This window comes from Natrix helvetica (genome assembly GCF_964273705.1).
Source record: "Natrix helvetica genome assembly, chromosome: 2".
In the NCBI taxonomy this organism is placed as follows: Eukaryota; Metazoa; Chordata; class Lepidosauria; order Squamata; family Natricidae; genus Natrix; species Natrix helvetica.
Window position 1 is genome coordinate 114456052 of NC_138552.1, and position 23894 is coordinate 114479945.

A 23894-nucleotide genomic window follows, 5' to 3' on the forward strand; every position below is an offset into this window, starting at 1 on the left:
TACCAAGCCCCTGCCCCCGGTAACTGTCATCCCACTGTCCAATCTGCAAATCCCTTAGGTGTCATGTGAGTTTCATCTTCAAGGAGCATCATGAGGTTGGTATGCAGGACAGTTGGTCTTGACCAACACCAAGCACTAGTCTCCAGCATGCACAGTAGACGGTGAGAACAAAACTCCCTTTTTACAATCTCTCCTGTACTAAAACTTCTCCTCCCAAATACCAAGCCCCCCTCCCCATTTCGATGGAGAAGCATGAGACTATCTTTCCGAGCAACTGGGACAGTTGAAGCAGGGGAACCAGATGTTTCCTCCGTACTTCGTTGGCTAGGTCCCTGAGACTGACCTGCTGCTCCCGAGACAGAGAGACCTTCCCCTGAACTGAATCTATCAGAGCTCCCAGATGGACCAATCGGTAGGAGGGAATCAGGTGGCTCTTTTGATGATTTATGGAGAAGCTCAGTTCCTGAAGGACTCCGATGGAGGTGTAAAGGTCCTGAAGAGCCTGATTGTGCGACCTGGACAGCAAGAGGATGTCATCCAGGTAGCACAATATCCTTATGGGATGGGCTCGGAGATGGGCTGCAACTACAGACAGTAGTTTGGTGAATACCCTTGGGGCTGAGGACAGCCCGAAGGGTAGGGTCCGATATTGAAAATGGTTGCCCGCGTAAACAAATCTTAGGAACTGCCTGTGGCGTTTGAGAATGGGCACGTGGAGATAAGCCTCTGTGAGGTCCACCGAGGTGAGGAGATCGTTTCTGCGCACACTCTCCAGAATTGACATGAGAGAGTGCATTTTGAATCTCCTGTACCTTATGAATTGGTTGAGAAATTTGAGGTCAAGAATTGCCCTCCAGCCCCCCAAAGACTTTGGCACGATAAAGAGACGAGAGTAAAACCCTCGTCCCACCTGACCTGGGGGCACAGGTTGGATGGCCCGAATGTGGAGCAGGTGATGAATGGTCTGCTCTACCAGGAGCCTCTTGTGAGGGTTCCTGGAGATCGGACACTTGACAAAGTGGTTCAGAGGGCTTGAGCGCAAGTCCAAGGCTAGGCCGAATCTGATGGTGGACCTGACCCACGCGTCGTTGGTGATGTCGTCCCAACGATCCGCAAAGGCCACCAGGCGTCCCCCGATTGGGAGGGACTCCAGGCAGTCACTTCTGCCTCTTGAATAACTTAATGGAAGAGTCCCTGAAGGACTTCCGAGGGGCTAACCTCTGGTTATTTCTGTTTGATCAGTTGGAGAAGGAGGGACCCTGTCTGGGAGGGGCCTGATGTTGCGAATGGGGGTTGGAGAAACCCCCATCCTGGCCACAAAAAGGCTGTGTACGGTAGAAGGAGTGGCCTCGACCCTCCTGTTTCTTAGTGGCAACCTGGAGGACCTTCCTCTTATCCTTAGATTTCACTAAGAGGGGCTCTAGTGGGGGAACAAAGAGGATGTTGGAGGAGTAGGCTGAAGAGGCAAGCTGCCACTTAGCCCGGGCCTCTGCCTGCCATTGTCTAAGCCAGATGAGCTGGCGGGAAGAGACAGAGGAAGCAATGGATTTTGAAGCAAAACGGGCCGCGTCCAATGATGCATTCCAGGGCTGCTTTTAGCTTGTTAATGTCTCTGCGAGCCCTGGAATCTCTGGGAGGAATCCTCTCCTGAAGCTGTCTGAGCCACAGAAGGGCAGAGCGGCTAAAGAAAGAGGATGAAGTTGCAGCCCGAACAGCCCACGCTGCAGCTTGATGTGCCTTGACGAGAGTCTGTTCGATCCTCTTGTCCTCCGGGCGAAGCGCCTCCTCAGGAGCAGCTGAGGCTGCATTGGGAGAGGACAGGGTTAACACGGGCAAATCAATGGAAGGTACCTCAAGAGCCTTGGGGAGGTCGGGACCCACATTGTACAGACACTTGTCCAATTGTGGAGGGGAGAGGGCCTGTACCTGATGACACCCACTGGTTCTGGACCACGTCGATAAAGAGTCTGGGGAAAGGGATCACCTCCTTCTCTACCCTGGGTTGAGTGAAGAGAGGGTCCATGGTGTCCGTCTTGTCCACTTCCGCCCCCTGGGGAGTCTTGGGGGCCGGAATGCCCGTGACCTTTCTCGCCTTAAATAGAAGAGAGCGAAAAACAGCTGGCTTAAAGAGACCGACAAATTAAGGGGGGTCAGGAGGAAGACCCTCATCCTCAAACAGGTCCGAATCTCTGGCTGGATGCTCTTCTTCTCCATAAGCGGAAGGTGGACTGGAGGTGCCTGGCAGCTCGTGTGATGCGGAGGCCGAAAGATCACCCTCCCTGTGTCTGGAGCTGGAGGAGGAAGACCTGCATGGAGCGGAGTGAGAAGATGAAGACCTGTGTTTAAGTCCCACAGCAATGCCCCACTCAATGGCATCAGAAATGATATTCGCCATATCAGGTGTATAAGGTGGGGGCCTGAAAGGCGTGGCACCAGAATGTTGTGATAAGACCTTGCCCTCAGGAGTGAGACTCCTATCCCCATCAGACTCATCCCCACTGTAGACCTGGGCATCTGCACTCCTGGCTTCCTCAGGTTGAATAATGGAGGCTGCAGGAGACAATTCCTCCTCAGAATCCGAAGAAAGGTCTGCAGGAGGGCTAACCTCAACCAGCCTTTGGGCCTGGAAGGGGTGGGGCTCCGTATGTTTGGTTTTGCTCTTGGCCTTCCGGGGGGGGGGAGGCTGTTGAACTCTGCCCCCTTCCTCGGTAGGGTTACCTGAGGTAGGCCTGCGGCCAGGCCTGGGAGTCTTGGGCAATGGTTGATCAGAGGAGACCCCATCAGTGGCCTTGTGCTTGGGAGCCGTGGGTGGGAGAGAATCTGCTGGAGGAATAGAGGACTGGGTGTCCAGAGGAGCCTGTGGGCCTTGATCTGGTGTGGCAGACATGGCCAGTACTCACTGCATTACCAAAATGGCCACCGGAGGTTTCCTGCCAATTCAAAATGGCAGCTGAGGGAGGTAGCCTATGGGCCACAGGGCAGCATGGCCAAGGAAGCCGCAGAAGAGGCCGCAGAGCCGGAGAGGCTCTGTGGCGGCTTTGTCAGGGCCCCCGATGCTGCGGTGATGGCAGTGAGCGTGGTGGCGACAGTGGCGGCAATGGCGTTATCGGTGGCGGCTGAGGCTGCAGCGGTGGCAGCGGAAGCTGTAGCGGCGGCGGTGAACGCTCAGAAGGCCGGTCCCGAAGCCAGAGAGGCTAGAAAGGGCTGCCTGAAGGGCAGTAGCCTCCAATGGCCAGTGCCCGGCAGAGAAGCCGCGAGAGGAGTCCAGAGCGCTGGGGAAGAACGAGGCGCCTTGTGGCTCTGCCTTCCCTCAGTCGTGAGAGTCTGCGAAGCCCTGAGCCCCAGAAGGGCGCTGGAAAGTCAGAACTTAGATCCCCTGCCTCGTGGATATTAATTATAGGCAGGGGAAGCGAAAAAAGATAATTTAATTTGAAAATAGCCAATGTAACAATTTTTCTGTAATTTTTAGATGCAGAGAGCGCAATCAGCACAGCCAGTTCCAATCGACTGAGTCTAAAAAAGGGGGAGGACACTCCCCAGAGGCTATGACATCACTTTGGTAGACTCAGTCCATTGGTTACTGGCTCAGTTAACCCATGCATGGCTGCTGTCTCCACCAACTTTGGAGAATATTGTTTTTGTATGAGATAGGGGAGGCGTTCAATAGTAGTACTTTTTAGTTTATTCCAGAGGGTACTTCTAGATATCAAATCAAAGGCTTGTTTAAAATCAAGGAAGGCCACAAAAAGAGATGATTTCTTTTTATATGTATATTTTTGTACAAGGTGGTGAAGTACCAAAATATGATCAACTGTTGATCTCCCTTCCTTGAATTCATCCCCTTCCCTAAATTCATCTCTAATTATGCTCTCTGAGATTATCCAATCTTGCAGTTTGTGGTTTAAGTGCTTAGTTAGCATACAATTTGTTAACAATGCTCAGTAGACTCATGGGCCTATAGTTACCTGGATCATTTTTATTGCCCTTTTTATAGATTGGTACTATAACTGCTATTCTCCAATCTCTTGGCATACACTAAGTTTGATCTATAAGTGTAAAGAGAGATGCTAAAAGGGATGTTTACCAGCTAAGGTTCTTTTTAATTATTTCTGGGAGAACACAATCAGCACCGGGAGCCTTATTAAACTTAAGGGATCCTATTTATTTCAAAATAGAGAACTTTACTTACTTACTTACTTACTTTATTCACATTTATAGACCGCCCCCTCTCCCAAAAGGGACTCGGGGCGGCGTACAGTCAATACATAAAAGATACATAATCGGTACTCAAATATTTAAATACATAAATAGTTAAATAACTAAATACTTGGATAATTAAATACTTGGATGGAGGAGGTTAAAAGAACTGTACATTAAAGTAAAGTGTTTAAAATACAATCTTTAAAAACCCCTAAAATACCCCAGAAAGTTAAATTTAAAATGGTCCCCCAAAAATACCAATTAAAATATATCTGCCAGGAGGTAAAAGCTATGAATGTGCCAGGCCAGCTAATCGAAACAGGTGAGTCTTTAGTTTTTGACGAAAGGAGCGGAAGTCGGTGGTGGTTCTAATATCGGGGGGGAGGTCATTCCAGAGGGTTGGGCCCATCACAGAGAAGGCCCTACTCCTAGGCGTCGCCTGTTGGCATTGCCTGGTGGACAGCACCAGGAGAAGTCCCTCCCTGTGAGAGTGGATTGGTCGCAGGGATGTGTGCGGCTGGATGCGATCCCGCAGATAACTAGGTCCTGTGCCATGGAGCGCTTTGAAGATGGTAATCAACACCTTGAAACGCACCCGAAAAACCACAGGTAGCCAGTGCAGCTCGCGCAGGAGAGGTGTTACGTGGGAGTACCTAGTACTCCCTATGATGGCCCACGCGGCTGCGTTCTGGACTAGCTGTAGTCTTTGGGCGCGTCCCAAGGGAAGCCCCATGTAGAGAGCATTGCAGTAGTCCAGACGAGACGTCACCAGAGCATGAGTGACCGTGCGTAGGGCAACCCGGTCCAGTAGGGGACGCAATTGGCGCACCAGGCGAACCTGGTGGAACGCCCCCCTTGCCACGGCTGCCACATGGTCGTCCATCGACAGCCGGGCATCTAGGAGGACGCCCAAATTGCGTGCCCGTTCCACAGGAGGCAATTGCTCGCCCCCTATGGCCAGTGATGGAGTCAACTGGCTGAACCGAGGTGCCGGTAACCACAGCCACTCAGTCTTGGAGGGGTTGAGCTTGAGTCTGTTGTCCCCCATCCAGACCCCGACGGCTTCCAAACACCGGGACATCACTTCGACAGCCTCGTTGGGGTGGTTTGGGGTTGAAATGTACAGCTGAGTATCATCAGCGTACAGATGATACTCAACCCCAAAACCACGGATGATCTCCCCCAGTGGCTTCACATATGCGTTGAACAGAAGGGGCGAGAGGACCGACCCCTGTGGCAGGAAGATATTTAAAGTGGAAATATACTGTAAGTAGCAGGCCAAGAGAATTACCTGGATAAAGAATTTGTAATGGATGCACAAAAGAAGTTGGTTGAAATTTTAAAAATCAAAATAATGTATTTTAAAAAAATGTTCAGACTCATTTCTGATTAGATAAGCTACATACATTTGATATATGAATAAAAATTAAAGAGAAATGCAAATGATAAATCAAGAGAATTAACTGAATATCTATATGCAAAAAGACTTGTTAAGGCCTTGAAAAAAATCTAAATGATGGGACAAAGAATAATTAAAAAGAGATCAAATCCTACAACAATATTTGAATGAACTAAAGATTAAGATTTTCAGAACTAAAAGAAAGGAATATAAAGTTGATTTTATTTGATCAAGGTTAAAATAAGACATATGGCTTGAAAAACTGAAATTTTATGGATTGTTTATAAATAAGGGAAGGGTTATAGGAAGAAAAGATATTGTTTATAACCTTAAGGAGAATAAAAAGCTACCAAACATGTTTATACTTGTGATGAAGATTGGAACACCCACCCACACACCACTCTTTCCCTTTTCTTCTCTTTCTTCTTTTCTAACTTTCTTTCTTTATACTTTTACTCATGTCAGAATACTACTAGTAGCCCACTATTAGCTTTCAAATTAACAAAATATCAAGCACAGTACATAGAAAAGCCTTGGTTGCTCACCTGCCTTGGTACTCAGAAGGAAAACAAAAATAGGCTGCTGAGCAAAGTTATTAATGGCAAGATGTCTCTCTTCACCGCGGACAGATCCGTCCAGGCGCTCATAGCTGTAACCTTTTCAGTTTTTAAAAGAAACATTAAACATTCATGAGAGATACATTATTCCTATGTTTGAAAAAAGTATATAGCGACCATTAGGAAAATATGTGCTTAGACAGGGAAAACAGGAAAAGGGAGAGAAGGAGAAACAGATTTCAATATTCTATTATTTATAGCTTATATCAACAAAGTTCTAATATTTCTTGTAGTATCCACTTTCCGATTTGAAATCAAGGGATCTGGTAGCATTTTTGCTGACTATCAAACTTGATTAAAGGGCATAAAGCATTAGTGAGCTGCAATTCATTTCATCAGATGCACAGAGTGCTCTTTCACTGAGAAAGAGGTTGTTGCTGAATTCACATACATTAAAAGACATACCAAACAAAATCAAAACAAGGCCTCAACAATGCATTTTAACATGTTACAATAGGGTAATTTAACCTACATCTGCACAATCAACCTATCTTCCCTACCTTTCTCCTTGCCCTACCCCAATTTAAAATCTATATCAGTATACATATTCTATGCATCTGATGAACATGCTTTTTAATAACATTTGTTACTTGATATTCAAGACTTCTCCAGACTTTTGGCCTGATTTAGAAAAGCTGATGGACTACAGGTCTTATAAAACATTCTTCCTCTTTTTTACATTAAAATTTTTGCCAAAAAATGTTCCAAAATTATTTTCTGCCTTTTACTTGAATTATGACATAATACTGCCTGCCTCAATTATATTCAAAAGTTGACATCATTGGTTAAAAGGCTGTTGATTTTGCGCCTAGACCAGAAGATACTATTACATTAGAAACCTTGTTTATTTTTGGCTTTCAGAGCCTATCTTGAGCACTTTCTGATTAATTACAACCACCAAGTTTTATTTCAAGTTGGCCAAACGTTGGGCCTTCTCCTAATTTGTTCACATTCCACAGTAGCAATGCTGGAAATCTTTCTCCATTGCATTCCCTTCTCGAGCTATGCTGGACAACTATATAGGTTCCGATTTTTACTTTCATGACAGTATTATAAAGATGATTTTGTTTCCCAAGGGATGCAATCTTTAGAAGGCCTGCCTCAAAGGGGCTTTTTTAAAAGGCAATTGGACTGTTTTTTCCCTTTAGGAAGAAGACGACGTTTTGCTTCTCATGCAAGAAGATTCACTGGTTCTGACAGGATGGTGGGAAGGATGGAAGGATAATCCCCACCATCCTGCCAGAACCAATGAAACTTCTTGAATGAGAAGAAAAATGCTTGAGGGGCTATTACAGAGCCCTTTTGCTTCAAGGGAAGAAAACAGTCCATTTGCCTCTTGAAAAAGCCACTTTGAGACAACTATGACCTGGATGACTAAGAATCTCCATAGACGTCAGAAGGGCTATCATCTCACAACAGCAAAGAAGTATCAACCATGTATCTAAATTAGAGAGACCTATAAATACAGTTTTAAGTATATGTGAACTCACACAGCCCACCTACTTCATCTCAGATAATTTCTCTGTCATTCAAACCCATTGTGGTGACTTTAGAAACTGAAGGGTTCAGCAATAGCCATCTCTAAAGTAAAGGTAAAAGTTCCCCTCGCACATATGTGCTAGTTGTTCCTGACTCTAGGGGGTGGTGCTCATCTCCGTTTCAAAGCTGAAGAACCAGCGCTGTCCGAAGACGTCTCCATGGCCATGTGGCCACCATGACTGAATGGCGAAGGTGTGCAAAACACTGCTCCCTTCCCACCAAAGGTGGTCCCTATTTTTCTACTTGCATTTTTACATACTTTTGAACTGCTAGGTTGACAGAAGCTGGGACAAGTAACGGGAGCTCACTCTGTTACATGGTGCTAGGGATTTGAACTGCTGAACTGCAGGCCTTTTGATCGACAAGCTCAGCATCTTAGCCACTGAGCCACTGCGTCCCTACTCTAGTTATATCCTATATGTGGGATCAAGGTTCCCACCAAATGATAGTCTATGTTTTAGAAATTTCCAAGTGGGCTGTCCTATCGATGCATAATTTATGTACGGGAATTCAAAGATGAACATACAAAGAACCCACAATCATAGGTTAGAAACCAGGTTTTTATTTTTAGGATTTTCCAATACAAAGCATTGAATAGGAACTTTGAAAATAAATGTAGCTACATCAAAAAACATTTACCTCTATAATCCATGTAATCTTGCAGAATATCTAACATCAGGGTCATTTGTGAAAACAACAGAACACGATGCTTACTGCAATTAAAGAGAGAATATTTTGACCTTGGCTCCACCTTCCTACGAAGCACGTTCAAAATAGACAACATCTCTATACATATCATCCTCTGAATTCAATAGATATAGGATATTCGATACTATTATCTCCATGCTACACAGAGATGGTTGAGTTGAATCATTTGAGGATAGAGAGATAGCCCATTTTATTACAGGCACTTTTGTTGCGATATTCTTTGAAGAGGACAAGTGCCTAAGCCATAAACCTGTTTTCACAGTTTATAGTAGCAGCAGCTGCAGCAGCCAGAGACCAGGTAATGTCCCAGCAGAATTAGAGCTGAAGGGGACTTTGGAGGTCTTGTAGTCCAAAGTTCTGTTCAAGCAGGGGACCCTATAACCTGTTACCATGTTACCCCTCATCCTTCTTTTTGTTAGACTAGACAGACATTCCCACTTCCCACAATCATTAATCGTACAGTTTAGCAATTCTGCCTTTTGGATTTAGGATTGAAGGTGTGGGGCCAGAAGGGCCAATGCTAAATTGCCCATTTTTCTTCCTCTGCAGCAGACTGTTCAACTCTTCTCTCCACAATTTCTCTTTGGTGTTACTATCAAGATCTGTTCATTTTTATTTCTTCCTTCCCTGCACTTAGAGGCATCTGCCTACAATTATAGTCTGCTGAGATTACTGCAAGGCTGTAATTCTCTTGAGCCATACTGTTGCCCTCCCTTTCAAACCCCTTTTGCATTCACAACCTGGTGCACAGGCAATCTGGCCAAGCTACTCAAGCTTGCTTGAAGCTATCTGGTGTAGCTTCTATTCATATTACATGTCTCATACTCAATTTTAAACATTTCCTTGTTCCTAATGTTTTGAGTTTTAGGGACCCAGTTTAATTTAGTAATTAATATGTGGAGAAAAGCAAAGCTTTACATTTAGGCAGGAAAAATCAAAAGTATAAGTAAAGATTCGGCAAGACCTGGCTCAAAGACAGTAACTGTGACAGTGACTGACCATTGGCTTACCTGAAGGGTCTTTCTCTGTGCCCTGCAAGGGTTAAAGCATGGGTTAAATTAGTCTGGTTGCCCAAGGACTGAGTTTCAGATTCTTTGGCCACGCCTCCTGCTCCTCCTTAAGGCCAGATTTTTAACGATGCCTGAAACTGGAAGATTTGATGAGATGGAGAGGAGATTGTCTGGTGTTCCCAAACCGTGGGCCCACACGAGATCTGGGTGGTGTTAGACTTTCCCGCAGCGCACAGAAAAAGAGCCTTCAGGTAAGCCAATGGTCATTTTCCTGTGCGCTGCTTGGAGAGTCCAAGCATGGGACATACCCAAGTTAACTGTCCCCAGGGTGGATAGAAGATGAGGCCAAGGGTTCGGCCGCAGAATGAACTTGCTGCAGCACCTGTCTGCCAAACGAAGCCTTGGCCGAGACAAACGTGTCCAAATTACAGTTCTGGACAAACGGAGATGGTGACAAGCAGGTCGCCACCCTGCAAATATCCTCTATTGTCGCCTGAGTCTCCCAAGCCGCCGTTGTGGAAGCACTCCTCGTGGAGTGGGCAGTGAGGTTGCGTGGAACTGCCCTGGACTGGTGCTCATATGCCTGGGTGATGCAGGCCCTCAGTCACCTGCCGATGATGGATGGTATCACCTTCCGCCCCATTGACCCCAGCTGAAATGAGACGAACAATACCTCAGACCTGCGGAACTCCGCAGTCCTCTTCAGATATCTGCACAGAGCCCATCGCATGTCTAGTGTATGCCAGGTACGTTCTCTGGAATGCCTGGGTCGCGGGCAAAAGTCCGGTAAAATAACCTCCTGCGATCTGTGAAACCAAGTGCTAATTTTGGGAATAAACGAGGGGTCCAAGCGGAGAATGACCCTGTCAGGATAAATAATGCATAAATCGTCCCGAACGAAGAGGGCCGCCAACTCCGATATCCTCCTTGCCGAAGTGATGGCAATGAGGAAAACTGTCTTAAGAGTCAGATGTCTGAGGCTAACAGAACTGAGCGGTTCGAAAGGAGAAGAAGTCAGGGCCTGTAGAACCACGGAGAGCTGCCACATAAGGTAATGATGAACTCCCCGGAGGTCGTAAGTTTGAGGTGCTCTTGAGGAAGGTACGTACCCTTGGCAGCTTGCTGAGGGTCTGGGATGGATGCCCTGCCCATAGGATAGACAGTGCTGCCACCTGACACCAGAGGGTGTTAGGGGCGACCCTTGTCCAGGCCCTCCTGCAGGAAGTCCAAGAAGCATGGAACCAAGGCAGTGACCGGGTCAAGGGCACGGGGCGGAGTACCAGGTGGTAAAGGTGGCCCAAGTCGAATCATAGAGTCTGATGGTTGAGGGCCTCCTGGCTGCCTGGATAGTTTGGATCACCTTGGCCGAAAAGTTGTCCCGCATCAGGAGGTCCCCTTCAAATGCCAGACGGCCAACTGCAGCCACCAGGGGTCTGGATGGACAATGGCCCCCTGGCTGAGGGAGACCTGATCCTGAGGGATGTGCCAGGGATTCACCACCGAAAGACTGATGAGATCGGCGTACCAGGATCTTCTGGGCCAATGAGGGGCCACCAGGAGAATTTCCGCCCCTTCGGTGATGATCTTGCGAACACTTGTGGAAGCAGAGGCAGATGCAGGAAGGCGTACAGTAATCCGGGCGGCCACCTGCAGTGGAAGGCATCCGTCCCTTCTGCAAGGGGAAAATGAAAGCGAGAGAAGAAGCGGGGAAGCTGTGTGTTCTCCTGACTGGCAAACAGATCGACTGTTGGAATCCCAAACCTCCGGGTCAGATGAAATAGGTCCGGATGCAGGCGCCACTCCAAATTGTCTGTGGTGGTCCTGCTCAGCCAGTCCACTTGAGTGTTATCCACTCCCAAGATGTGGTCTGCCCGAATTGACTGAAGATGTTGCTCCGCCCACCTGCCCAGGGCCTCCGCCTCTGCCATGAGGGAACGTGAGCGCGTCCCCCCTTGGTGGTTGATGTGGGCCTTGATGGCCACATTGTCTGTCATCAACAGGACATGGTTGTGTTGAATGTCCCGTCTGAAATGGCGAAGGGCGAGTCTCGCTGCTCTCAGCTCCAACCAGTTGATGTTGCGGGCTGATTCCTCTCGAGACCACCTGCTCTACGTCACCTGATTGTTGAAGTGAGCGCCCCAGCCAGACTGGCTTGCGTCTGTAGTCACCACCAGTCGCTCCAGTTCCTTGAACAGGAGGCTTCTTTTGACGGCCGGGGATAGCCACCACCACAGGGAGTGCCTCACCTTCGGGGGGAGCCGAACTAATGCTGGGGAGCTGCTCCTGTTGGCTCTTTGGTGTGGTAACAAGAGCCACTGGAGTGCCCTTGCATGGAGCCTTGCCCAGGGAACCACGGATATGCAGGATATCATCTTGCCAATAACTGGGACAGACGAATGACCGGCACCTGCCGTGCTCCCTGAACCTTGAGAACAAGGGTCCTTAGGCTGTCTAACCTTTCCTGCGATAGATGAACCTTGCAGGCTAGGGTGTCTATCTCTGCCCCTAGGTGTAGGAGCCTGGTGGTCGGCTCCAAGTGGCCCTTCTCCAGGTTTACAAAGAACCCGTGCACCTGGAGGCTTCTCATGGTGGCGGGGAGGTCATGGACCACCTGTTCCCTGGATGACGATTGAACTAAGATGTCGTCCAGGAAACAGACTAGTCGAACAGGCCTCCTTCTGAGGTCTGCTGGCACAACCAAGAGAATTTTGGTGAAGGCCCTGGGTGCTGAAGACAGGCTGAAGGGCATGGCCCTGTATTTGTAATGTCGGCCCGCGTAGAAGAACCTCAGGAAACTTCGATGATGAGGCCGAATTGGTATATGTAGGTATGCCTCCTTTAGGTCTACCGATGTGAGTAGATCCCCGTGCCTTATCCCTGCAAGGATGGTTTTCATTCTGCATTTTGAACCTCCTGTACGTGACGTGGTAATTAAGGTTCTTCAGGTCTAATATTGCCTGCCACCCCCTCAAGCTCTTTGGCACCAGGAATAGGATGGAGTAAAATCCCCTCCGCTCCTGATCCTCTGGTGCCGGCTCTATGGTATTGATGTCCAGGAGATGCTGAATCTCCGTTTGCATGAGCACCCTCTTGGTTGGACAGGTGGGAGTGGGGCAGCGAACAAAGTGGCTCGGGGGAAGGGAAATGAACTTGAGGGTGAGGCCCTGCCTCACCATCTGTAGGACCCAAATGTCCAAAGTGGTGAGGTTCCATTGGTCGGCGAACTGCTGGAGTCGCCCCCCGATGGGAGACAGACAGTACTGGTCGCTTAAGTCTTCCGGAAAGGTCTCTGGGAGGCTCCTCCACCATTAGACCTACAGTAGGGGTACTGTTGTCTGCCTCTATCTTGAAAGGACTGCCTGTCCCGAGACCTATCAGAAGGCTGGGAATATGGCCTGTGGAATGTTGGGGTGTCGAAAGAGGAATCAGACGCCCGAAAGGACTGCCTCGAATCCAAGGTCTCCCCAAATAGCTTGTCACCTTTAAAGGGGACAGCGGCCAACTTCCATTTTGATTTCATATCCACCTGCCAGTGGTGGAGCCAGAGAAGGCATCTAGATGTTACGCTAGACGCCAGCGCCCTGGAAGCAAATTTTGCCGCATTTAATGAGGCGTCAGCTGAATACTGGGATGCTGCAATAATCTTATTTACATCTTGACAGAGACGTATTTACATCTCTGCAGGTAATTTAGCCTGTAGATCTTTCAACCAAAGGATGGAAGCCCTATTTAAGAAGGAGGCAAAAGTAAAGGCCTTAATGGCCCAGGCTGCCGCTTGGTGAGTTTTGTGGCAAGCCTTTTCTGCCTTTCTATCCTCTGACTTAAGGCCCTCCATAAGGTCAGCCGGAAGAACTGAATTAGATGTCAAGGAGGCCACAGGAGAATCTACAGGGAGTAATTTGAGAACATTTTCCAAAGTCTCCTCCACTGAATAGTGTTTCTTGTCCCCTGTGCCGGGAGCAGCCAAGGAGCCCGGCTGGGTTCATTGGCATAGTAGCACCACGTCCAAAAACAGTTCAGGCACAGGATCCTGGGCCAGAGCCTGCTTCTTGAACATGCTGTCCCTGGAATTAGGAGCATCTGCTCCGGGGGGCTGAGGCTGTGCAGTAGATGCCAGTGGAGGGGTGGAGGATCTGGAGAATGACCACATGGTGGCCAAAACAATGAGGCCGCCCGAATCAGCCTTAGGGGCTTTAGGTGGTAGCAGCACTGCCGATGATCCGGACAATGGCCACACACCACCTGGCGGTGATCCTCCTGGAGCCGAGCTGTTCAGACTGGCGGCGCCAAAACCACACGAAGTGGAGGCTTGCAAGGTTGCTGCGAGCTGAAACAGAGGGGCGGGTGATCCAAGATGGCGGCCGCCACCACATTCGTCGCAAAAAAAACCTTTCCCGAGCAGACAATTTTAAAATCAAGCCCAGGGAAGTGGTCCGTGGCATTTCCTCCCAAAGCAGCTTATTCAAGCGCCAAGCCTCTGATCCTGGTGACACGGAAGGCAATCACCTCCCACCAGCTTGCTCCCCACACTCTCACCTTGGTACACAATACAGGGAAAAACAAAGGATTCATTTCAACAAAATCTCAAAACAAAAAAAGTACACTTTTTTGAGAAAAAACAATAAACCAAAATAAGAAACCTGTGCACAAAATTGGAGAGTCCAAGCCGAATTAATTAAAAAACAGCTGGGGCTTATTAAAATTCATCCTGAATGGGCCAACTGAGTTAAAAATCTGGCCTTAAGGAGGAGCAGGAGGCGTGGCCAAAGAATTTGAACTCAGTCCTTGGGCAACCAGACTAATTTAACCCATGCTTGGACTCTCCAAGCAGCGCACAGGCAAACTTGGAGTCTAGCGGATGATCACTTGAATATGAGCCAGCAGTGTGCAGCAGCTGCCAAAAAAGCTAGTAGAATCCTGGATTGTATAAACACAGGCATAGAATCAAGGTCACATGAAGTATTAATACTGCTTTACAAAACTCTAGTAAGATCACACCTGGAATATCGCAAGCAATTTTGGTCACTATCCTACAAAAAAAATGTTGAGACTTTGGAAAATGTTCAGAGAAGAGAAACTACCGTAAGATGATCAAAGGCCTGGAGACTAAAACATATGAAGAATGGCTTCAGATTTTGGGTCTGGCTAGTCTAAAGAAAAGTAGAATTAGGGGTGACATGATAGCAGTATTTCAGTATTTGAGGGTTTGCCACGAAGAAGAGGAAGTTAAATTATTCTGCAAAGCACCAGAGGGCAGGACATGAAACTGTCAAGGAATATAATTAATAACCTTTGTAATTAATGATGATGGATCGTGGCTTTTCCTGGCAGTATACTTCTGAATAAGCAAAAATAAACCCGAAGCATGATCTAATGAAAACATTTTAATATAAAAGAAAATAAAAATACAAACTTGCTAACTGAATTAATTACATCTTGGCAAGAGCTATGTGCCTGCCTCCTCGGCAGGCGAACAGAAGATCAGAAGAGAAAGTTAAGAAGGAAAGTGAAAGCATGCGCAGTAAATCATTTGCAGATAAGAACTGTGACCTGAGCAATAAATCTCAACACAACTAGCAAACCAAAATAAGCGCAGTGACAGAAACAATGGTTGGAAACTAATAAAGAGAGAATCAACCTGGAATTAAGGAAAAACTTCCTAACAAGGGCAATTAACCAGTGGAATAACATGCCTACAGAAATCATGGACGCTCCATCACTGGAGGTTTTTAAGAAGAGTCTAGACGAGGGCTTTCGAACTCCCAGCCTGCAAGCCAGATGCATCATGTCCTGGCCACACCCGGTTTAGTGAAGGGGGGAAAAGTCCAGATACGTCATGTGACGTTGCCATGATGACGTGAGTTTGACACTCCTGGTCTAGACAGTCACGTATCTGAAATGGTCTAAGTTCTCCTGCTTGAACAGGGAGCTGGACTAGAAGACCTCCAAGGTCCCTTCCAGTTCTGTTCTGTTCTATTCCACTCCCCACTCCACTCTAATATATAGGACCAGAAATATGTCGTATTTCTGGTCCTGTATACATTGCCCTTCCTACCTAGCCCCCACTCCAACCCCAGTATGGCCTGACATGTAATGGAAAGGTCAGCCCACCCCACCCATTTTCAACACTTTAGAAGAGGAAATACAATCCCATTCCTTCTTTGAATAAACAGAAAGTGCTAGGAAATATTACTGGAATATTTTGGTCATCGGCAAAATTGAGCAAAACCCAAAAGAATTCCAAAGCCCTGATTCCAATAGCATGAATTAATAATGCATGTACATTTTTCATTAAGGTAAGAAATCATTTCCAATATATGTTTTCTTCAAATCATGTTTTGAAAGTCTCTACCTTTCTCTAAAATTGTTCTTGTGCTAAATCATTCCCTCACATTAATTAGTTTTTTCTTCCTCAAATGCTATTGCTTAAGTTTTAAAAAGTCCCACTTCATAGAAACTATAAAACATACCCATCATACAGAAAAGCAAGAAGTTTATCCAACAAGTTCAGTTTACCACTGGCTTCAATGAGATGATCTCCAATGACAAAGGGCTCTGGTTCAACACCTAGAAAGAAAATTAATTATAATGAAATACCTCTATTAAAAATTGTTTCTAAATATGCATTGTAACAGAAAGTACTCCAACAGTGGTTCCAAACAAACAGAAGGGACCTGGGTATATTGTCCTGATTAATCCCTTTCACATATTAGAATAGGCTTACATATGGGGACCTCGACCTGAGAGTACCAGCAGAGAGCTGAAAGTACATTTGTTTTTGTTCTAGAGCTAACTTGAGGGCAGATTTTGAACTGAATCATAGCATTGTAAGTATAGCTTTTACTCAAATGTAAATGTTATTCCAAGAAATAAGTAATAAAAAAGTAATAAAACACAAAATTTCTACAAAATACACAACCTCTAGATATAATTAGAAATAATACGGCATCCACTATAACACTCATTTCTCTCAGGTTTAGACATTCTAAGCCATTTGTTAAAACACTAGGAAATAATATGCCTAGAGAAAGAGAAGAGAGCACAATCAAAGTCACTCAAGGCCACATCATGTATAGTTTATTCCCATGAAGAAAAAAAACCCAGAATTACAAGGTTGAGGCCACCAAAAAGAACAAGAGATAATTACTTCAAACAATTTGAGCAGATTTAAAACCATAATGCCATTGCTTTGCAGCAAGTTAAGAAGAAAATTAATAACTACTGCTTATCCTTAAAATCTAATGCTATATATTTGTCTGGACCTTTAAAGATGCATTCAGGATATTTACTTAAATGTTTACTTAAATGGTACTTTAATTTTTTAAAAAAAACAGATTTGCAAGACATACTTAAAATTGCTTATATTAAGCTCACTGTAAGGACCAGTAACAGGAAATCCTTTTTTAATCTGCAGAAGAAACTACATATTGTAATTAACTTTTTCATGGTTTAGAAAATGCATCTGATCCTAAACAATTGAAAATGCTTTCTAGAACTACTCAAAATGATCTTAACAGATTTTGTATCATTCTGGCTATTATTAAACAAAAACAAAAAACAAAAAAAAGGAAAAGCGTCAATTTCACCCCTTCTAATCACAAAGGAAATTTTTTTCTTCTACAAAATAATATAGGAATTATACCGAATATAGTAGTATTGGCAAGATTACTCTTCTCACAAATATGGAAAAATAATGAAATGCCCCATAGTAGATTGGATTATAAAATTGATGGAGTTTGTGGAAATGGCAAAGCTGACGAGTTTGGTCAGTGAAAAAACAATAAAGATTTTTTTTTAAAAAAACCTGGAAGTTGTAAGAAAAAAAGTTTGAATTGATGATTTATGGATCTGGGGATTAAAAAGGGTCAAAGAGGAAGGGAAAGATGGCAATTGCTCTAAGAAAGAAGTTATAATTCTGTTTTCTTTTTTCCTTTCTTTTCTTTGTCTTATTTTGTATGTTTTTCCTTCTTTCAGTTTTGTACACTTTTATTGTGCAGAAAAATTCTAATTAAAAAAAGAAATGGCTAAACGTTTGCATCTGTTAGAGAGAACTATTTCATCTTTGATGAGTTCAGTTGCAAAACACAATTTAGTTGTTGTTGTTAGTTGCAAAGTCGTGTCCGACCCATCGCAACCACATTAACAACCCTTTCCATGGGGTTTTCATGGCAAAGATACTGAAGTGGGTTGCCATTTCCTTCTCCAGTGGATCACGTTTTGTTAGAGCTCTCTGTTATGACCTGTCTGTCTTGGGTGGCCCTGCACAGCATAGCTCATAGCTTCATTGAGCTATACAAGCTCCTTCGCCACAACAAGACAGTAATCCATTCATGAAAGCTGAACTTGACTCCACCTCTTAGCTTCAGGCTTCCGGTCTTTGTCTCCGTGTTATTTGGATAATTCTCTTGTGGATTGTTTGTTTTTGAACTTTCTGGAGTGAAAAACGTCTGTTCCCTGCCAGGGTGATTAAAGAGTTCCCTGGTGCCTGGTCTCTCTACCCCCCGGACTCTCTTGGCTGCTCTACCACTCTGATTGATTCCTCTCTATACTGACTGGACCCTCTATTACCAACAATGACATCTAAAAGACCACCTCCTGGAAAGTCTGGCTTTTCTGCCTCTGCCCCGACATCTGCAACCTCAAGTCCGAGTACTCAAACAATGTTGACAGCCCTTAAACAAGTTAAAACTACGGACTTGGAGTTTCATCAAATGTTCCAGCAACTTCTACAGGGACAAGAGGAAATTAAGAAACAACTGAAGGAGATGAAAGAAGAAATTAGAGGGAACTACGAAAATATTAATAAGAACTCACAGAGACTGGATCTTTTGGAGCAGGGGGCGGCTGAGATGAGGGGGGGGGTGGAGGGCGTGCAAAAGGGAAACAAAGAGCTTGACACCCAACAAATGAAAATAGAGTTTGAGAGAATGTCTTTTTATCTTAGGTTTCAAAATGTGATGGAGACAGATGATGAAAACATAAGGGACATCATGACAAATATTTTGGCTGAGTATATCCAGAAAGAAAAACAACAGATGGGGTGGGAAATAGACCTGGCTTATAGAGTGAACTCTGCATATGCCAGAACACACAATGTCCCCAGGGAGGTGCATATTAAATTTCTTAGGAAAAGCACAAGAGATGAAATTCTGAATACACAAAGGGGACAAGCCCTGATATACAAAGATAAGGAGATAACCATACTGAAACAGATCCCCAAGAAAGTGAGGGAGAAAAGAAAACTCTATTCGCAATTGGCGAATAAATTATACCAGAAGGGGGTGTGGTTTCGTTGGTTGTTGCCTGAAGGTATGTTAATATTCTGGGAGGAGACAAGAGTTAGAATTAATACACCCATAGAGGCGCAGGCCTTTATGGAAAAAAATAAACTACTCCTAGAAAAACCAGAAGATATCCCAGTAGATGCACAAGACACAGGAGGGGCCGGAGCACTGCCAACGGGGGGAGACGGGGCGACATCAAGAAAGCTCAGATCACACAAATAAGTAAGAAAATCCACATGATATAAATTGATTGAAATTATTAATGAATTTATCACACTGACTATATGTTATAATGTAATATTTGAATGCTATGCAAATGTATAACATGAGTCTGGAGGGGGGGTATACACACCGCAGTTTGCGGCTGCCACAATTTGTAACTTTCCCCATACCTTTTCCTTTTGTAAAACACCAAAAAAACAATAAAACTTTGTTTAAAAAAAAAAAAAGACAGTAATCCATGAAGGATTACAACAACTAAAAAAGCAAGAAACTGAATCTTGCATATTCAAGTATGTGTATCCTAAAAAAACCAATAAACCATGAAACAATGATCTTTAAAATCTTGATAGAACTGTTAGATCCATTTTCTGGTGACCAGAGTGGCATCTTGTGGAAAGTGCTGTTCTCTCACAGAAAAGAGGCAATAGGAAAACAATATACCAAAGTTAATATCCTGGGTGGGCCACTGTAATAACCTCTGAACGACCAACTGCACTCAATGTGTAGTCCTCAATGGAACTGCATCTACATGGAGGGAGATATACAGTGGAGTACCCCAAGGCTCTGTTTTAGGGCCAGTACTCTTCAACATCTTCATCAATGATTTGGATGAGGGAATAAATGGGGAACTCATCAAATTTGCAGATGACACCAAGCTGGCAGGAATAATCAATACTCCAGAAGACAGGCTTAGGATACAGAAGGATCTTGACAAACTTGAACATTGGGCACTATCTAATAAAATGAAGTTCAATGGTGAAAAGAGTAAGGTTCTACATTTAGGCAACAAAAACAAAATGCACAGGTACAGAATAGGTGGTACCTTGCTCAACAGTAGTAACTGTGAAAGAGATCTTGGAGTCCTAGTGGACAACCATTTAAATATGAGCCAGCAGTGTGCAGCAGCTGCCAAAAAAGCCAACACAGTTCTAGGCTGCATCAACAGAGGGATAGAATCAAGATCACATGAAGTGTTAATACCACTTTATAATGCCTTGGTAAGGCCACACTTGGAATACTGCGTTCAGTTTTGGTCACCACGATGTAGAAAAGATGTGGAGACTCTAGAAAGAGTGCAGAGAAGAGCAACAAAGATGATTAGGGGACTGGAGACTAAAACATATGAATAACGGTTGCAGGAACTGGGTATGTTTAGTTTAAGAGAAAGAAGGACTAGGGGAGACATGATAGCAGTGTTCCAATATCTCAGGGGCTGCCACAAAGAAGAGGGAGTCAAACTATTCTCCAAGGCACCTGAAGGTAGAACAAGAAGTAATTGGTGGAAACTAATCAAGGAGAGAAGCAACTTAGAACTGAGGAGAAATTTCCTGACAGTTAGAACAATTAATCAGTGGAACAGCTTGCCTCCAGAAGTTGTGAATGCCCCAACACTGGAAGTCTTTAAGAAGATGTTGGATAGCCATTTGTCTGAAATGGTATAGGGTTTCTTGCCTAGGCAGGGGGTTTGACTAGAAGACCTCCAAGATCCCTTCCAACTCTGCTATTGTATTGTATTGTAACTGTGTAAATTACCTGTTCTGTGATTTCCCCCACAATGAGATGAAAAACAGTGCCTCCTAAAGGCAGACCTACTGGAGAGGGTAGCACCCAAGTGCCCAAGCCCTTATGCCAACAGTCAATTACCATGATAAGCTAGGCATGAAGAGAACCCAAAGTGTTTCCTTATTCCAAATGTGCTCCTTGGGATGGCTAGGATTTGAACAGAAATTAAGTAATACTATTGTTTGTTCCCCTTCCTTAGAGGATGGCTCTAAAATTGGACTCACTTGCATCTCTCAAGTACAGAACCAGGGTAACTGATTGCTGGAAAAATAATAGTAACAATTGTGGGCACATAAATGCTAAAATGGCCTCAGTTATCCTCTGCAGTAGTCCACTTTCAAGAGGCACCCTGTGTTGTGGCCTGTCGGTCGCTGGCCCCTCCAGCAGCCGAATCAGATGAGGTGTGGAAGTCAGGGTCAGCATCAAGGCAACCTGAGAGCTCCGAGAGGGAAGAGGGAATGGAGCTGTCAGAGAGAGAGAGAGAGACAGAGGCAGAGCCTGGGCTGTCCGTCAGCCCTCAGATGGAGAGTCAACAGCCCCCAGGGCCCCCATTCTGTAAATGTTTAGAATACGACAAACCTTTAAACAATGCACATGCCCAAATCATAGTGCTAGAGGCTAGCATTGAGACTCAATTGTTCAAGGCTTCTATCTCACAGGACCAATTGTCCTATGCTCAGTTGAGTCCACTAGAATCTTACCTTTTTCCTCTCTTGACCACTGCTTTGATAACAAGAGGTACAATAGGTTCATTGCTTGGAAGTCAGTTTGATGTGGGTGACTTTCAGTGAGTTGCACTTTGCTTTCAGCTCAACTTCCTTCATAGGATCTTTGTGTGAAATCTAAAAGCAACACAGGCCATCCCAAGCTATTCTGTACATGCCCAGGGAAGAGATTCAATGTCTAGACACTGACAAAGAGGGAAGGGTCTTATAGTTAGTTAGATCAGCCCATTTCTTCTTAGTAATTTCTGTGAAAACAACTGGAAATGGAATCTTCAGATTAGTCCTAAATATAGAAATGAAACCCAGTGCCAACAAAGGGATCCTTGAATTTCACTGTCCTAAGAACAAATGCAATCAACATCCTGTTTGGCCCAAATGGAGCAAAGAGGAAAAACCCCTTAGTCCTTTTTTTGGAGGGGGGGGATGTAAATTGTTTCTGACTTGGAGGGCTGGAATTAATCCTTTCTTGTTAGGTCGGTCCTCAGTGAAAGAGTTTTTTGTGAGGGCAATAGCACTTATATCCCACTTCATAGTGCTTTTACTTAGTGCTTAGTGCTGTAAGAGGTTTACAGAGTCAGCATATTGCCCCCAATAATCAGGGTTCTCATTTTACCCACCTTGGAAGGATGGAAGGCTGAGTCAACCTTGAGCCAGTGAGATTTGAACTGCCAAACTGCAGCTAGCAGTCAGCTGAAGTAGCCTGATCCTTAGATAACATAATTATATCCTTATTGATAAGAGTACCAGTTTAAGGTAGTGGTTAAGGCATCAGGCTAGAAACTGGGGCACCATGAGTTCTAGTTCTAGTTCTACCTTAAGGGTGAGATCATCCGTGGTTTTGGGGTTGAGTGTCACTTCTACGCTGATGATACTCAGCTGTATATTTCAACCCCAAACCACCCCAACGAGGCTGTCGAAGTGATGTCCCGGTGTTTGGAAGCCGTCGGGGTCTGGATGGGGGACAACAGACTTAAACTCAACCCCTCCAAGACTGAGTGGCTGTGGCTACCGGCACCTCGGTTCAGCCAGCTGATTCCATCGCTGGCCATAGGGGGCGAACAATTGCCCCCTGTGGAACGGGCGCGCAATTTGGGCGTCCTCCTTGATGCCCGGCTGTCAATGGATGACCATGTGGCAGCCGTGGCAAGGGGGGCGTTCCACCAGGTTCGCCTGGTGCGCCAATTGCGCCCCCTACTGGACCGGGATGCCCTACGCACGGTCACTCATGCGCTGGTGACGTCCCGCCTGGATTACTGCAACGCTCTCTACATGGGGCTGCCCTTGGGACGCGCCCGGAGACTGCAGTTAGTTCAGAACGCAGCCGCGCGGGCTGTGATGGGGAGTACGAGGTACTCCCACGTAACACCTCTCCTGCGCGAGCTGCACTGGCTACCTGTGGTTTTTCGGGTGCGTTTCAAGGTGCTGATTACCATCTTTAAAGCGCTCCATGGCACGGGACCTAGTTACTTGCGGGATCGCATCCTCCCACATACATCCCTGCGGCCAATTCGCTCACACAGAGAGGGACTTCTCCTGGTGCCGTCCACTAGGCAATGCCAACGGGCGACACCAAGGGGTAGGGCCTTCTCTGTGATGGGCCCAACCCTCTGGAATGACCTCCCCCCTGACATTAGAACCACTACTGACCTCCGCTCCTTCCGGCAAAAATTGAAGACTCACCTGTTCCGATTAGCAGGCCTGGCATAATTACAACTGTCCCTCCTGGCAAATGTACTATTAACTGGTTATTTTAGGGGTATTGTTTTTAATTTATTGTGTGTGTTTTAGGGGTTTAAAAACCTATATTTATATATACTGCTTTGTACAGTTCTTTTAATTCCATTTTTAACCTCCTCCATTCCAACTGTACATATTCAATTTTTTATTGTATTTTGATATATTTTGCATGGACTGTACACCGCCCCGAGTCCCTTTTGGGAGAGGGGGCGGTCTAGAAGCATGAATAAATAAATAAATAAATAAATAAATTAAGCATAAAGTCAGCTGGGTGATTTTGGCCCAATCACTCTCTTTCAATCCTAAGAACAGCAAATCACTTCTGAAAAATCTTTCCAAGAAAACCGCAGGGAGTAGTGCAGGCAGTTAATGGTGACATGAAGGCATCCCTCATATAACTCAGCCGAAGAATAATAATAAAAAAGATAGACAATCAGAACCACTGTTAAGATTGAAGTCTTCCTTCTTCTATTTGACTGAGATATAGGATCTGCTTAGCCTACTAATAGAATTGTTATGTCTACCTCACTTAAATGGTCACGTTCATAATTCTTACCAATGAATAGATAAGGGTGAGCTACACATTTCCGTAGTTGAATCAACACATTTTGGAGGTTAGCTTTCTTTCCCGACTCATTTTCAAATGCATCTGAAAAAAAAAGAGAGACATCTGCTGCTTTGTTGATACATTTCGATATCAAGACTTAATCACACAGCAGGTAAAGAATATTTTAATTAAAATTCAACATTATAGTATCTTCAATATCTATGCTTTAGTAGAAACAGCAAAAAACATCATTGCTAACAATTGTTAAAGGTCCTTAAAGTTTTAAAATATATTATTTTGTTATGACCAATTACATTAAATGCCAGACAGTGCACTGTGATAC

At 45.1% G+C, this 23894-nt stretch overlaps 1 protein-coding gene across 1 annotated transcript in view; it reads right to left on the reverse strand.

Annotated features, from left to right (window-relative positions):
* CHD1L (chromodomain helicase DNA binding protein 1 like) overlaps window positions 1-23894 on the reverse strand; it is a 60236-nt gene that overhangs the window by 23896 nt on the left and 12446 nt on the right. The window contains exons 9-12 of the mRNA XM_081943185.1: window positions 23561-23653; window positions 15944-16040; window positions 8395-8468; window positions 6145-6255 (exon numbers count right to left, since the gene is read on the reverse strand). Coding sequence (XP_081799311.1) covers window positions 6145-6255; window positions 8395-8468; window positions 15944-16040; window positions 23561-23653 — 375 coding nt within the window. The remainder of the gene's footprint in view (window positions 1-6144; window positions 6256-8394; window positions 8469-15943; window positions 16041-23560; window positions 23654-23894) is intronic.